This window comes from Sorex araneus, chromosome 1, assembly GCF_027595985.1.
Source record: "Sorex araneus isolate mSorAra2 chromosome 1, mSorAra2.pri, whole genome shotgun sequence".
Lineage (NCBI taxonomy): Eukaryota > Metazoa > Chordata > Mammalia > Eulipotyphla > Soricidae > Sorex > Sorex araneus.
In genome coordinates, this window is record NC_073302.1 from 402,876,931 (window position 1) to 402,891,145 (window position 14,215).

Here is a 14,215-nt window from a genome sequence, read left to right on the forward strand (position 1 = left end):
TTGGATGACCAACACAAAGGAATAAGACCAAGAGTTTTCTTATATCCTAAGAAGGACCCCACCAGCATGGATCTTGTGAGGGATCTGCCCAAATGTATTCACAAACATTTACTGAGAAACAAGTCTTCTACACTAGCAAATGGAGTCAGAGAAACATGGTTTCTGACATTGGATTGTCAAAGTTCGTGTTAGGCTACATCATTTTGGCTGCACAGAATATGGACTTTTTGTAAGCTAGTGAGGCTGGTAAAAAAAAAAGTGAGCTGTCAATTCATTTCATCTGTTCTATGGCAGATTAGCAGGGGCTAATCATCAAGCAGTGCTTCTCAAGTGAAGACTTTATTGGAAGTAACACCAGAGTGGGAAGATAATACTCTCAAGTAGAAGGCATAAGTGACTTTACTGGTTAAATGTGAAAACAGTGTTTTTAATCTTTAGGGTGTTAGGCTTGTCATTCCGTATATCCATGTATATCTATATGAAATGGAAATCCCTTCATACTATTTCAGAATTAAGCGACTCAATTAAAAACTGTGTAATGCATCTTACTCATTTTAGATGTATTAAAAAACCTTGAAATATTTTCAAAAGTGCTAACTGTGTTCTTCAACTCATAGCTCACTGGTTTTTATGGGCAGCACTGAGGCTAAATGCAAGATACCATGCATGACCACAATTTTTTCTACTAGGATTTAAAATTTTATTTTTATTTTAGCATGTGTCCTTGGTGCACATGCACAAAAGTGAAACTATGGTAATAAAGGTAACTGAAAGCCAATTTCCACTGAGAAGACAAAGTATATTCTAAAAATGTAGACCCCCAGCCATTAGTTGCAAAAACATATTAGGAGCCCTGTTCGCAGCTGCCAGTTAGACAGGGCTTCTATCCTGTGTTTCCTCGCCACCCAAGAGGCATTAGCAGGCCCAGCTCATCTAACTAAATATAATTATATAAAATATTCATTAGCATCTGGGTCAAAAAAAACTTTATAGGAGGAGTCCATTTTTCAACATACATTTGCAGTAGTGAAGCCACAGTTAACATTATTTATGAATTATGATGTAAGTAGTTTCTTTTTGCTTCATTTAGTTGAAGACAGTTTGGAAAGTTATTATATTTAATTCCTTTGATTCTTTGGAAATTTCCATTTTAAGGGTAAGCTTATCAAGTGAATGAATGAAAGTAATTATTTTATAGAGCTATCAATGGCATATAAATTAGGAATGGCTTAAAACTTCCAGTGACTTATTAAATAAAGTATTTTGAAAGGGTTGGTGGCATAGAAGTAGTAGGTCCAAAGGCAGAGGAAAAACATCAAAAAATGTCATTTTTTTGTATAGTTCTTTTTTTAAAGAACTTATTTATTAAACCATAAAATATATCTTCTTTCTCCCAAAAAGATACAATTAAATAATTTCTCTAATGGTACCAATTAAAAATATTAAAAGAACTTATTTGATTTTGATCTCACATATTTAAGCCACATTCTTGACCATGGAGCCACACCTCTAGCTATTAGTTCTAATTTTTAAATTATTCATTGAAAGAAGACATTGAATAAAACTTAAATCGTGCAACATTGTGCATGTGTGCCAATGCTTTTTTTCTAATTTGAAAATGTTTGGGGGTCCTGAGACAATGTTTGGGGGTTGAGGCAATCATGCAGGTTCAGAGTAGAGTATTAAACTCTGGCAAGTAAAACAATCTTCAAAGCATTATGTTTCTGGAGATGGAATACAAACAAAATCTGTACAAATATCAATGACTCCAGAAAATGGGGCAACAGTAGGTTTCTGGTATGTCATACAAACTGAATTTGGCTCTTGTTAGCAATACCATGATGCCTAACTGCTTATAAAAATTAACATCTGCAGCAGGTACTCAGGCATCTAGGGATGTGTGACAAGGTGTTTTGCTGTGTGCCCAGAGTGACAGGGATGGGGAATAACTGCTTTCCACAGTTATGAAGCGGCTGTTTAATAACGGGACATCTGACCTCCCAAGGAAGGAAAATCCAAGGAAGGAATTGCAGTGAGGGCCTGCCTCTGACTTCCTACTCAGTGGGGTGGGAGGGGAATATTTCTCAGATTCTTGTTGTGTTGAGAACTATGACATCTGCCCAACTGCAGCATTCACAACTGTGAGCACTCCCCAAACATGCTGTTCCTTTGGGGAGTGTTCACAGGAGGTGGTTAGAGTCGATCAGGCATAGGAAGTCCCTTTAGTGTAAATCATCTTTGCAAGAGATTTGAAAAATTAAAAGGTGATAGGATCTAAATCTGATTCTCGGCCAAATTACTATTGTCATGACCTCACGATCTAAAGCTTTTAAAAAGACCTGATGTTAGGTCCCATTGGGGTTAATCTGAATCAAAGCCATGTCAGGGACGATCCTGCACATCTGGCCTTTTGTTGATGTGCCCCCACGTTCCAGAATGATTCCAATATTTAGTTAGAACAAAAAGCACTGCTTCCAAGGGAAAGCAGTGGAGGAAAACGACCCGAAGGTTTCTGGCCTAATTGGATCTCACTCTCTGGCCTGACCATGCGTGTATCTGGTTGAAAGTCCAGTTCTACTCTCCTGAGACAATATACTCTGAGGTTGTCTCTGTCTAAGGTAAAACATCAGCCTCGTATTGAATTCAAAGGAGTCTGAACTGTCACCTTCAGCTTTAACTTTGTCTTGTGGGGGCAGAGCCCAGCAAGTGGTCCAAAGCAGCAGCGCGCAGAGTGGGGGCTTGTGCAGAGGCTGGGCGGCTCTTGGGTTTGGGGGTTGATATGGATGCCATGCAAGCAGGCGTCTCCGTGAAAACTAAGACAAGGGCTAACTCAAGACTGAAAGGTTCAGCTCATGGCTATGATGGAAAGAAAACAAAATCTGGTAGTTGTCCTACCAAGTCATCATTAAATTTTCTTTCAAAATGACTGAAATCAGCCAAGGGACTGATTTCACTTTCGAGTTGGAAAAACAAAAGGAACATTTGAACCTATCTACCGAGAAGATTCGCCTCTCCTGGCCAACCACTTGGAGCCATCAGTCCGAACCCGACGAGACACAAGTTTTCCAGTTCTACAGGAACTAGATTGTTGGAGAAAAAGCAGGTCATCTCTCTGTGGAACAGTCAAGCCCGCTACGTGAGCACAGCAATAACCTTACGACATGGGGAAAACCAAGGGGCAACCCCCACTTAATCTCTTAGGTACTGGGATGGGTCAGGAGGAGTCTGAAACCACAAATGCTTTGTTCTATTTGCAACTGCATGATTAAAGGCGAGAATGCCTCAGGCACCCAAGGCTCAGACATTTTTCCTAACTGCACCAACCCTTTCTCTTTTCAAGACGTCATTCCTGCTTATAAGGCAACAGAGACCTGATAAACACACCGGTTCCCATTTACCTGGAGGCATTTGCTTGGTCAAATTTAACTAATACTTGCAGATCTTTAAATAGATCTTTTGCTGACTACCATTTTCTAAGTCTGTTCAGTTACATTCAGGGCTTGGACTTAAGCTAGAAGTTGCAGTTGCCGAGGGATGTAAACCAAAGGTGTGTCAGGGCTTCTCATCAGGAACTGTTCCTAGTGAACTCAGATCATGCTACATCAAAGGAATTTCAAACCTTTCTCAAATGGACACAGGGTGCCACATATCAGATACTCACAGGACGACCTCCACATGGTCCAAAGCCCACTGATCATGACCTGTCCCGTTATGGCGTGGCTGCCACCAGCGCAACAGAACTCCTTTCATCCGTGCCTCCCTGGGTCACAGACAGAAGGGCAAAAAGGTTAAATTCTAGAAAGCAGAATTTTCTGATGTGTGACTTCTGGGCTTCAAATATTACTGGAGTGGAAAGAAATTGGGAGATACTTGTAGTCAGGGGCTACTCCTAGCTATGAGCCCAGTGGTCACTCTTAGCAATGTTGAGGCGAGGGCCACTGGACAGTGCTGGGGTTTGAACTGTGGCTGGCTGCATGCAAGAAAAGTGCTTAACCTTAGTCCTATCTCTCTGGCCTTTAGATATTATTATCTTAGTGTATTCCTTCTAGGCCATTTGCTACAATCAAGCCAAGTCTAACACTAGTGTATTGAAGGTAACATGAGTACACGAGTGTTCATCAACATGGAGTGTTGATATTTGGGGTGTAGAAGTTATTACACCACCACCATCAAAGTACCAATGACCTGTCACCACTGTCTTTATTTATGTTATTTAAGTCAGCCTTTTTCTTTTTCATCCCCAACCCACTTGGTAAGCTCAGTCCTGTGAGTCTGGGACATCACATATTATAAATGAACAAGGCACTGGGGAGGAGATTCAGATTTGTTCAGTTCCTACGAGCCACATCAAATTCTACTGAGCACTTGATTGTGGCACCTCTACAGCTCCCTCCCTTATTCCCCTTGTTCTACCAGCAAAGGTGAAGTGTGTTCAGTGTGATGAGCACTGAGTGAGGAGATCTGGGTATAATATTAGGCACAACTGGCATGGGTGCATGTCCTTACAAGTATTCAAACTTGAGAACCCACCAAATCCTAAATGGTGTTTTCCAAAGGACTAAAAATACTGGCTGATAAAAGAAAATAGGCAAATGTGTCTTTGTGCTTAGCTACAACTCCTATTTTATCTTGTCACTAAGCCCTGGATTCAATTTTATGTATACTGTCCTCATACCAAATAGTGACATAGTTTTGGAGATCAGGATTTGTCTTTTCTGCCATCACCTATTCTTTTTTTTTTAGGGTGTGTGTGTGGATCCAAGCTTCTACTTCCAACTCTGGGATGCCCAAGGAATCCTAGAGTTGGAAGTACAAAAAAGGTATGTGAGCCCACGCCTTTTTTGTTGAGGTCACTTACAGGGGGACGTTGTAAGACACTCTTTGGGCCTGTGAGAAGTCCTTGGGCTGGTGCTGTGCAATGACATGCCACGTGATGCCGTTGTTGACACTGTATTGCAGCAGCACTGCCTTGTCCACGGCGTGAGGGCCGCCCAGGTCACTGTTGCAGCTGTCCGTCTGTGCCGTGCTCCCGATTTGCAAAACAAACATGATTTTGCTGAAAAACACGAGGAAATCAACTTTAAACCAATGCCAGAGTCATGCATTGGCTTAAAGGAGTCTTTAAGGGAGTCATGCTTCCTAGTTAGAGACTTTTTGGGGAAAAAGTTCAGAGTCGCATCTAGTAGTGATTCAGGGGCTTCTACTAAGTCAATGTGCAGGGTCACTCTTGGTGATCCTCAAGGGACCATGCAGTTGCCGGGATTTGAACCTAGAACTGCTGCATAAAAAGTCTGCACTCAGCCCTGTGAGCCCTCTCTGCCTCTAAGTATATGTTTTTTTTTATGGTGCCTAATGTCTATAATTTCTGAGTTTAGGATATGGTACAAACAGAAGAAGTATCCAAGTAATGACTAAGGAATATTAGTAACAAAATTTGTTTATATGATCTTTCATCCCAATATATAAAATATAGCTTCAGAAAGCTTATTTTTCTAGTCAAAGAGAACAGTTTGACTTTCAAAACTCTTTTCTCTTTTAATGTCAGAACTTTTTTTTAGATTTAGTATTTCACCTGAAAAACCTTCTGAAAGGTAATGTAGATCAAACAGGCAACTGGGGACATGGGGAGGACAAGGAAGAAAGCCAAAGTATAGACAGGACATGCTTTTCCCTTTCTTTTTTTCCTCCCCACCTTCTTTTTTTTTTTTTAAACAAATAGCTCCAAGCAGTAAATACCTGGACAAAGATAAATCATCACATCTATTTTAGGAAAGGGCGTCTGTAGATCGGGGTTGAGAAAAAATTGAGACATGCAGGCTCTGGCCCATATCTGCTACTCTGATGTGTCCTTTTGATTTTCACAGACATTTTTGCTCATAGGATGCAGTTCTTAAATGCACCAAATCTATCCCTATAAAATTCCCAATGATGAATAAGTGATCTGACTTAGTAAATAAAAAACTTGACTTGAAACTAGTAAATGCATTTAAGTTAATTTAAAAGTGACTTATCCAACATGGTGTGCTATGTTGGATAGCACTGAATGGAGCAGCTGGCTGTGGTTGTGTTCAGAGTTGAACCATGTCTTAGGCAGGAGCTGGGGAGGTAGCTCATTGGTCAGGGATGCCTGTCAATCCCAGTACCCATGGTTCTCTGAGTACCGCTATGTGGGGTGGCCTGGTAGCCCCCAGTACTCCTGGGGCAGAGCACGGAATCATATGACCAGATTGGCCAAGAATACCTGGGGGAAGAAGCCCTGGGCATCCCACAGTGATTCAATTTTTTAAAAAATGTAATAAAATAATAAATTTTATTATTTTAAATTGAGCACTATTTGGGAGGTTCCAAGTATATCTCTCTAAGGAAGAATATGGGAGTAGGTGGATACAATTTTAGCATCTCCCTGGTTATAATACAGGAAATAATTTAAAAGTCTTTATTATTTTATTAAAAAGCATTAAACCTGCTTTTCTAACCCTGAAACCACATAGATAACATTTTCCAAAGTCTTAGCAAGACTTTGATATTTTTTCCATCTAGACATCTAATTCTCAAATATGAAATATTTTCATAGCTGTTGAATACTTTTATTTTAAATATTTTAAAAAATTATTATTTTATTACATTTTTTAAAAAATTGAATCACTGTGGGATGCCCATTACAAAGCTGTTCATGATTAGGTTTCAGTCAGAGTGTTCCAACACTCATCCCTCCACCATTGTACATTTCCCAGCACCAGTGTCCCCTGTTTCCCTCCCATCACCCCCCCACCAACTCCAGCCCTCCCCGCCTTTATGGTAGGCACTTCTCTTTTCTCTCCCTTTCTCTCTCCCTCTCCCTCCCTTTCTCTCTCTCCTTTTGGGCATTGTGGTTTGAAAAACAGACAGTCAGACAGTGAAAGGTGACCATGTGTATCCCTTTACCTACTTTACTCAGTTCTTATCCAGTGTGATCATTTTCAGTGAACATATTAGACTAGACTATTTAGTAATTCCTGTACTATCTTTCCGATCCTCAGAATTTTCTTTTAGTATTACACAAAGAGCTGTGTTTGTTCTGGCTATGATGGCAAAGGTGGGAAGTATGGAAATTTAACTCAACTTCTTTGGGGCCTCTTTAATCTCTCACTTTTCCTATTGATTTGCAAGGTCTCTGTCCACTCTTTTCTGCATGAATATGCTGCTACAGCATATAAAAATTTAAAGTTCCCATAGTCTATTGATTTTCCATTTCTCTCCATTGTACCTATATATGCTAAATACAACAGGTATGTGTTGGCAATACTGCTAGTCTACATTATATATTTACATGCTTGCAAATGAACAATGGGAAATTATCACTATAGATAACCATTAGCCAACATTTCACTTTTTTTTACTCATTATTTTTAAATTTATTAAATTCAAATGTTTTCACACCATTGTGCAGGTTTAAGGCATATAATGTGCTGGTTTGAGACATATGAATTCTTTATTTTTAAGTAGCTGAAATTTGTTCAGTCTTATGACTATATTACCTTCCCTCAACCAGCTTGAAGAAATATGAGAAAATATATGAGACAACAAATTGAATAAAGAGTTACCTGAGAAGTGCAATATACAATGCTTCTGCATACTCTATTCAAAATTGGGTTTTAGATTTTTACTCCTCAATGACACATTTGCCAAGTTCATCATCATCTCTAATAGAGAGAGGGCAATGACTGAGTGTGCTAGTAGTCTATGGGCTACCACACAGGGGTGCGTTACCTTGCTCGAGTGAGATCCAGAGGTTTGGTTGCAGCTTGCCTTATCTGACAGCCATTAAAATAGAGCGAGTCTCCATGAGCATAGGGGGCCAGCTGGCCACAGCCACTTCCTATCACTCCACCTTGAATGGTCTCCCAGTTCGCCTCAGTGACACGTGCTGACTCAAAATTATCTTTAATATAACTCGGGAGATCATGAGTGAAAACAGAGCAATCATCACCTGGGGTGGGAAGGAAAAATCACTAAAATTAAGTTGGAAGAAGCAGAATCATTCAAGATTTCATGTTTCAGCAAAACTGACAAAGTATCAAGCAAAGAGATATTTCTAGAAAGTTGTTTCTTTTGTATTTTATCACTTATGAGTTTATTGTAGAAAAAAGATCCCATTATCTCCAGTCAATGTTTACTGAACTAGGTAGGTCTTAGTGTACTTAGAACTAGTATAAATCTATTATTTACTACCACAGCATCTGTATTTTCCCAGTGATGGTTTTACCCTGGTCCCTCGGGATGAGAGTTTATTTATTTCTCCCAAACATAATTTTGGTAGCAGACAATAATCATGTCCTTGCTTTCCTTCTGGCTCTATACATGATTATTCTTGAGAATAGTGTCTGCATCTTATGTATTGTTGGATTCTAGCTTCTGGCACAGTACTCAGCAATACAGAATGATGAATTTGGGGTGACTACATGCATAATTAATAAACTCAAAGTAAAGCCTATGACAATGTAAGGATTCATTCATAAAATATTTACTGAATCCTGTTATCTGCCAACTGGCTATGAGAATAAAATGGTAAATACACATATTTAGAAACAGGAAAATATTTTGGAAAAAGAAATATACGCATATTTGACTTGTGAAGATTTATTTTCGTGTGATAGAGTGATCAGAGAAACAAAATATCCTGAATCTTTATCTGTATCTTGGGATGACAGTAGCAGGTATTGGTGACAGATGACAGACAGTATTGCAGAGATGGAGAGAGAATGAAGGAATGAGGAATGACTGAGCCAGGAAGTGAAGAAACTGGAAACAATGGGAGCAGAACTGGAAATAATGGAAACAGCAAGATTTATGTAATCTGGGGAATATGAGATACGATATCCAGTATCTTGAATTATATAAATCTGCATTTCTTATTTTTGAGTTTTTTGCCACGCCCAGGACTTACTCCTGGCTCTGTGTTCAGGGATCATTCCTGGTGGGACTCAGGGGACCATATGGGGTCCTGGGGATCAAACCTGGGTTGGTCACATGCAAGGCAAGTGCTCTACATGCTGCCCACTATTGCTCTGACCCTTAAAATCTGCATTTAAAAAACACTTCCAAGGACACAGCATAGGATCAGCTTAGAAAATCACTCCAAATCGAAGTAATTCTGTAATCCAAAACCAAACTGTCTTTCTCCAACTTCTCAAGCTGTCTTTTCTGTCCACTTCCGGGTGACCTTTCCTCCATGCTGAGGGAAGGACACCTCATGCTCTCCCTCATCAAACGTGTCTGCTGGAATTCGCACCTTGGAAACTTTCGTCACAGATGCAGATGGCGCCAGTAGTGCAGTATCCGTGCCCACTGCAGAGCTTGGGACAAGCTTCTCCGATGTACACGTGGTCAATTGCCCAGCTTTGCTTCTCAGTCTCTTCTCCCTTCTGGATCCAGCGGAACTGCGTGGCGCTGAATGCCCCACAGAAAGCAGAGGAGATTGAACGGGATGACAGGAGATTGTTAGTTGCTATGGCTGTGTCTAGCCTCTTGCCTCTAAAAATGAGGAGTTTTTCCTAAGAGCTTCCCAAATTTCTCCTCAAGACACCCACTGAGCAGAGGTGCACCCCTCATAGTCTGGGAGTGCGCCTCCAAATGCCATTTCTTGGAAGACTCAGCTTCCCCTGAATATTTTGTGGGATTTTTTTATTATTATATTTCACAAACCATCCCTCAGCTCCTCCAACCGTCCATCCTGTGTCCACTTAGCTTCAGGTGGTGTATTGTTATCCAGATCTTTAAGGGAATGGAATGCTGTTCGGGAAAGACCATACTCCATCTTATCTGTTCTGTGGATGTGGGTCCCCTGACAAACTCCTGTGCTCCCCAGGTAGTTACAGCCTTTGGGAGCACAGAACACTGGGGTAGCACGGTAACAACTCCAGGTCTTCCTCAGGGCAGCTACAGCTCAGCCTGTGACTGAGTTCTCAGATTTGCTTTTTTGGTTGTTGGTGGTTAGGGAATGTTAATGGGCTGTGGTATTTAGTCAAAAGAAAATCTGAGGGGCCAGAGAGATTGTATAGGGTCTGAGCGCTTGCTTTGCATGCAGCTGACCTGGGTTCCATCCCTGGTATCTCGTATGGTCCCCAGAGTCTGCCAAAAGTAATTTATGAGTGCAGAGTCAGAGTAACCCCTGAGTATGGAAGGGTGTGTGGTTTTTCCCCCAAATAAATAAGTAAAAACAACCAACTCCCCCCGCCCCCACAAAACACCAACAACCAAAAAAAAAATCTGAGAACTAGAAATCATTTGCAAACAAAAGCTTGGAGCCCAGGGGATGGCTCAGTGGCAAAAGCTCCTGGCATGCATAGCGTGTGAGTTAGATCCCTCGTGTCTTCCACATGTGCCAAGTGTGGTGTCAGTGGCTCCGCTGCCTGCAGCCTCTGACATGGCAACAGAGGGTGCCAGCTCTGGTTGCATAGCCTCCTGCAAACACTGCCACCAGATGCGCCCTCCTCAGAGAGCACCACAATCACATGTGCAAGTGCTACAATCAAGGGTGTGTGTGTGTATGTGTGTGTGTGTGTGTGTGTATGTGTGAGACTCCCACTCATGACAGTAACAACATGGGAATGAAGGGGAATAAACTCAACAGAATCTTCTCTACTTGGACCACGTGACTGTGGTTTTGGTGCCTGAGTTGATGAGAGGAGCGGGAGAAGGGACAGAGATACAGCTAAAACTCTGGCCTCCTTTGCTTGGGTGCTCTCAGCTTACTGCATGTGTTCTGATGAGACTGCTGGATAATTCCACACAGTGTACTGCCAAAGGCAGGCTACCTGGAGGAGACATGGTCGGGTAGTTGGAGGGTGATTCTCTTCCAGCTGGAGCTGTTGACAGCATTGTAGATGGTGGCTTCGTGGAACTGAAAGGGCGAGCAGCCGATGCTGTTGGAAGAGGAAGGCAGGCACTGGGTCTGCACGAGTTGCCAGGAATCGGACCTGCAAACACCAAAGAGAGTGTGCCAGACAATTCCCTTTTCATTTTCTCTTAGTTTTAGGGACAACTCCCTGTAATGGTATGCAGCTGGGGTCACTCCTTGCGATGCTTAGGGGTGAGATGGGGGACCTGGGGATCAAATTCAGGGCGTTGCAAAGGCACGTGGCTTGGCATGTGCTAGGTATGTCTTTTAAAAGTGCTGGGGCGGGGTGGGGTGGAGATTCTGTGCTCAGCCTGGTGTTAGCTGAAGGTTACCAGGGCTGGATCTGTGGTATTTAGAGGGACATGTAGGGTTGGGTATTAATCTCAGGGCTGTGCACAGGTCAGAAATGTGCTTACCCCTTGAACTATTTTCCCCAGCCCTAATTCTTTTTTTTTTAATTATTTAATTTTTAAAATTTCTATAAAGTTGTTTATGATGATTTATTACATTCAATATTCCAACACCAATCCCACCACCATTGCACTTTCCCATCACCATTATTTCCAATTTTCCTACCACCATCCAAGCCTGCCCCAATAACACAAGCCCTAATTCTTAAGTGAAATACATGACTTGTCTAATGTCGGATAATGCTTTGGGGTCGGATGATATGAAGATAATTTTACTGTACTATGTCAGACCTCAACTCCATATTGCAACTATTATTTCGGGCATGTGACTCTGGATGAAGCATATTTAGATATTTCATTGATCTTGTTTTCATTGAGGTTGGTTGTAAATGTATAATAGGAATGAGAATTCAACTTTGAGGACAGACGTTGACTTTAAATTATTAAGCTTTTTGTCTACTATAAGGTATTTTTTTAGCTTTTTGGGTCACACCTGGCAGTGCACAGGTGTTACTCTTGGCTTTTCACTCAGGAATTACTCCTGATGGTTCTTGGGGGACCATATGGGATGCTGAGAATCCCAGGTCGGCCACATGCAAGGCAAACGCCCTACCTGCTATACTATCTCCCCAGCCCCTAAGAATTTTTTTTTCTTTTTGGATCACACTCAGCAATACACAGGTGTTACTCCTGGCTTTCCACTCAGGAATTACTCCTGGTGGTGCTCAGGGGACCATAAGGGATGCTGGGAATCGAACCCAGGTTGGCCGCGTGCAAGGCGAACGCCCTACCCATTATACTATCACTCCAGCCCCAGTTTTTTTTCTTGATTTGAAGAAAAAAAACCTCAAGGGCAACATGTTCCATTTTTCAAATGAAGGCAACTTGTACATAAAATTTCATCCATGAAATACCATCTTTTAAAAAAATGCAATGCTTATCATGACCATTTATAAATTTCAGGCACCATGACTGATAATAGTGCTAACAGCAATGTATCAGGCACACAGTGTTGCAACACCACACTCAGCACAGGAGAGACAGTGCTGCTCAGAACACGAAACACTGCTCTTCTGTTGTAGCGGTCTAAAATAGGCTGTGACATGTGAGACCATCATTGACCATACTGTAAACCTAACAATAAAAAAATTAAAAAAATAAATGTTTACCCTTGGGGTGGGAAAAGAGTCCATCATATGAATTGAATATTCAAGTTTACATTTTTTGTTTCAGTTCTCATTTTTGAGTATCCAAGTTTGGAGAAAATACTAAAGGTAATTTCACAAACCTTGCATCCTTAGTGTACTCCAACATCACAGAGTGAAGGTCACCACACGAAGTGGCTTCACATCCCACCACAATCTAAAACAAACACAAACCATCCATATATATGTAAGATTAAATTATACCTCACCTTAATAAGAAATCCTATCTCTCTTCATAGTGACTTTGATAAGCAAGCAAGAAATATTCAGAGAAACCTTTACAGAGCACCATGCCAGAAAACCTAGAATATACTATTTTGAGTTCAGGTAAAGACATGTAATTTTATGAAAAGATGAGAAATGTGGTTTACAAAGTACTAGTTCTATTTTCCTAATTAGCATGACCATACATTTGGAGAAGAAAAGTTGGCTAGAAGGAAAACAGCATTTGGAGAATTTATGGACAAAACCTCTAAATACCTCCAAAAATTTTTCATTCATAACATAACTACTTTGATACTACTACTAAATTTTCATTTGTAATTAAATGGGCACTGGTGGAGGGATGGGTAAACAATAACTGTATGAGTAAAATGCAAACACAAAAGTTCATAAGTTTGTAACAGTACATTACAGTGATTCTCTAATAAAAAATTAAAAAAATAAAAAATAAAAATAGCATTTAAAAATGATTTAATATTTATCCTTAGATTTGTCTATTTCCATGGGAATAAAAGCTTTCCATATTATATGCAATTAAAAAATTGAATAATCAATAGTGCACAATGCTTTAAATAGGAGATGATTCAGATTTAAGGTCTAATCATCTACTTAATCAACAAGTCCTATTTCAGTTATGAATAAAACAGCCCTGGTTTTAGAGAGAATAAGAAACATACTCCTACAATGGAAATGAAAATCAGAAAAGATACAAATAAAATGCTTCAGTGTTTCAAATAAAGGAGAGATGGTGTTAAGTGAGTTATAAATAGCTCATCAGATAGGATGCGTATGAGGTGTCCAAGATTAACTGAAGAGTTGGAGAGCTGTAGCAATAGGAGAAAGACATTTAAACAGAAGAAGAGGTGTGTACCGGGACAAACAAGTGAGAAGCACACGTATGTCAAGAGCACAACAAGTAGCATGTTTCAGTTCCAGTACAGAGCATTTGGGACACTGGGAGAAAAGACGGGGTCAGTTGGGCAGACCATGAGTTGTAGTCTCAGGCGAATGGCCTTCATTTAGCAGGCAACGGGGAGTTACTTGAGAGTCCTGAGCAGAGGCATGATGGGCTTTGCAGAGCTCAGCTCTGTAAAGATCAACCTCCTTATGTTGCTGAAGACAGGTGGGACTGGAGAGAGATTCAATGTAAAAAATAAACAAACAACAAACTAGTTTATTGAGCTAGTTAGGACCACAATGGGGTGGTAATAGTGCTAACAGATAATGGAATGTTAGACATGAGAATTATAGGATGCAATAGCTGATAATATGTGACAAGTTAAAAGTGAGAATTCAGGGGCTGGAGCAATAGCATAGTGGGTAAGGTGCTTGTCATGCATGCACCTAAGCTAGGTTTGATCCCTAGTACCACATATGGTCCCCTGAACCTGCCAAGAGTGATCCTTGAATGTAGAGTCAGGAGTAAGCCTTGAGCAAAGGCAGGGCTTTTGCTCAACAAAACAAAACAAAAACCCTGCAAAATCTATTTTAAATGCAAG

The 14,215-nt window shown here is 40.7% G+C and overlaps 1 protein-coding gene across 3 annotated transcripts in view; it reads right to left on the reverse strand.

Moving 5' to 3' along the window:
• RELN (reelin) overlaps window positions 1-14,215 on the reverse strand; it is a 530,126-nt gene that overhangs the window by 8,368 nt on the left and 507,543 nt on the right. For 2 of the 3 annotated variants that reach the window (XM_055133707.1, XM_055133712.1), the window contains exons 58-63: window positions 12,578-12,651; window positions 10,797-10,958; window positions 9,272-9,429; window positions 7,750-7,969; window positions 4,859-5,056; window positions 3,662-3,760 (exon numbers count right to left, since the gene is read on the reverse strand). In XM_055133707.1, the coding sequence (XP_054989682.1) occupies window positions 3,662-3,760; window positions 4,859-5,056; window positions 7,750-7,969; window positions 9,272-9,429; window positions 10,797-10,958; window positions 12,578-12,651 (911 nt within the window). Of the gene's footprint in view, window positions 1-2,996; window positions 3,081-3,661; window positions 3,761-4,858; window positions 5,057-7,749; window positions 7,970-9,271; window positions 9,430-10,796; window positions 10,959-12,577; window positions 12,652-14,215 lie in introns of all 3 variants that reach the window. The other variant, XM_055133703.1, reaches the window with a different exon arrangement.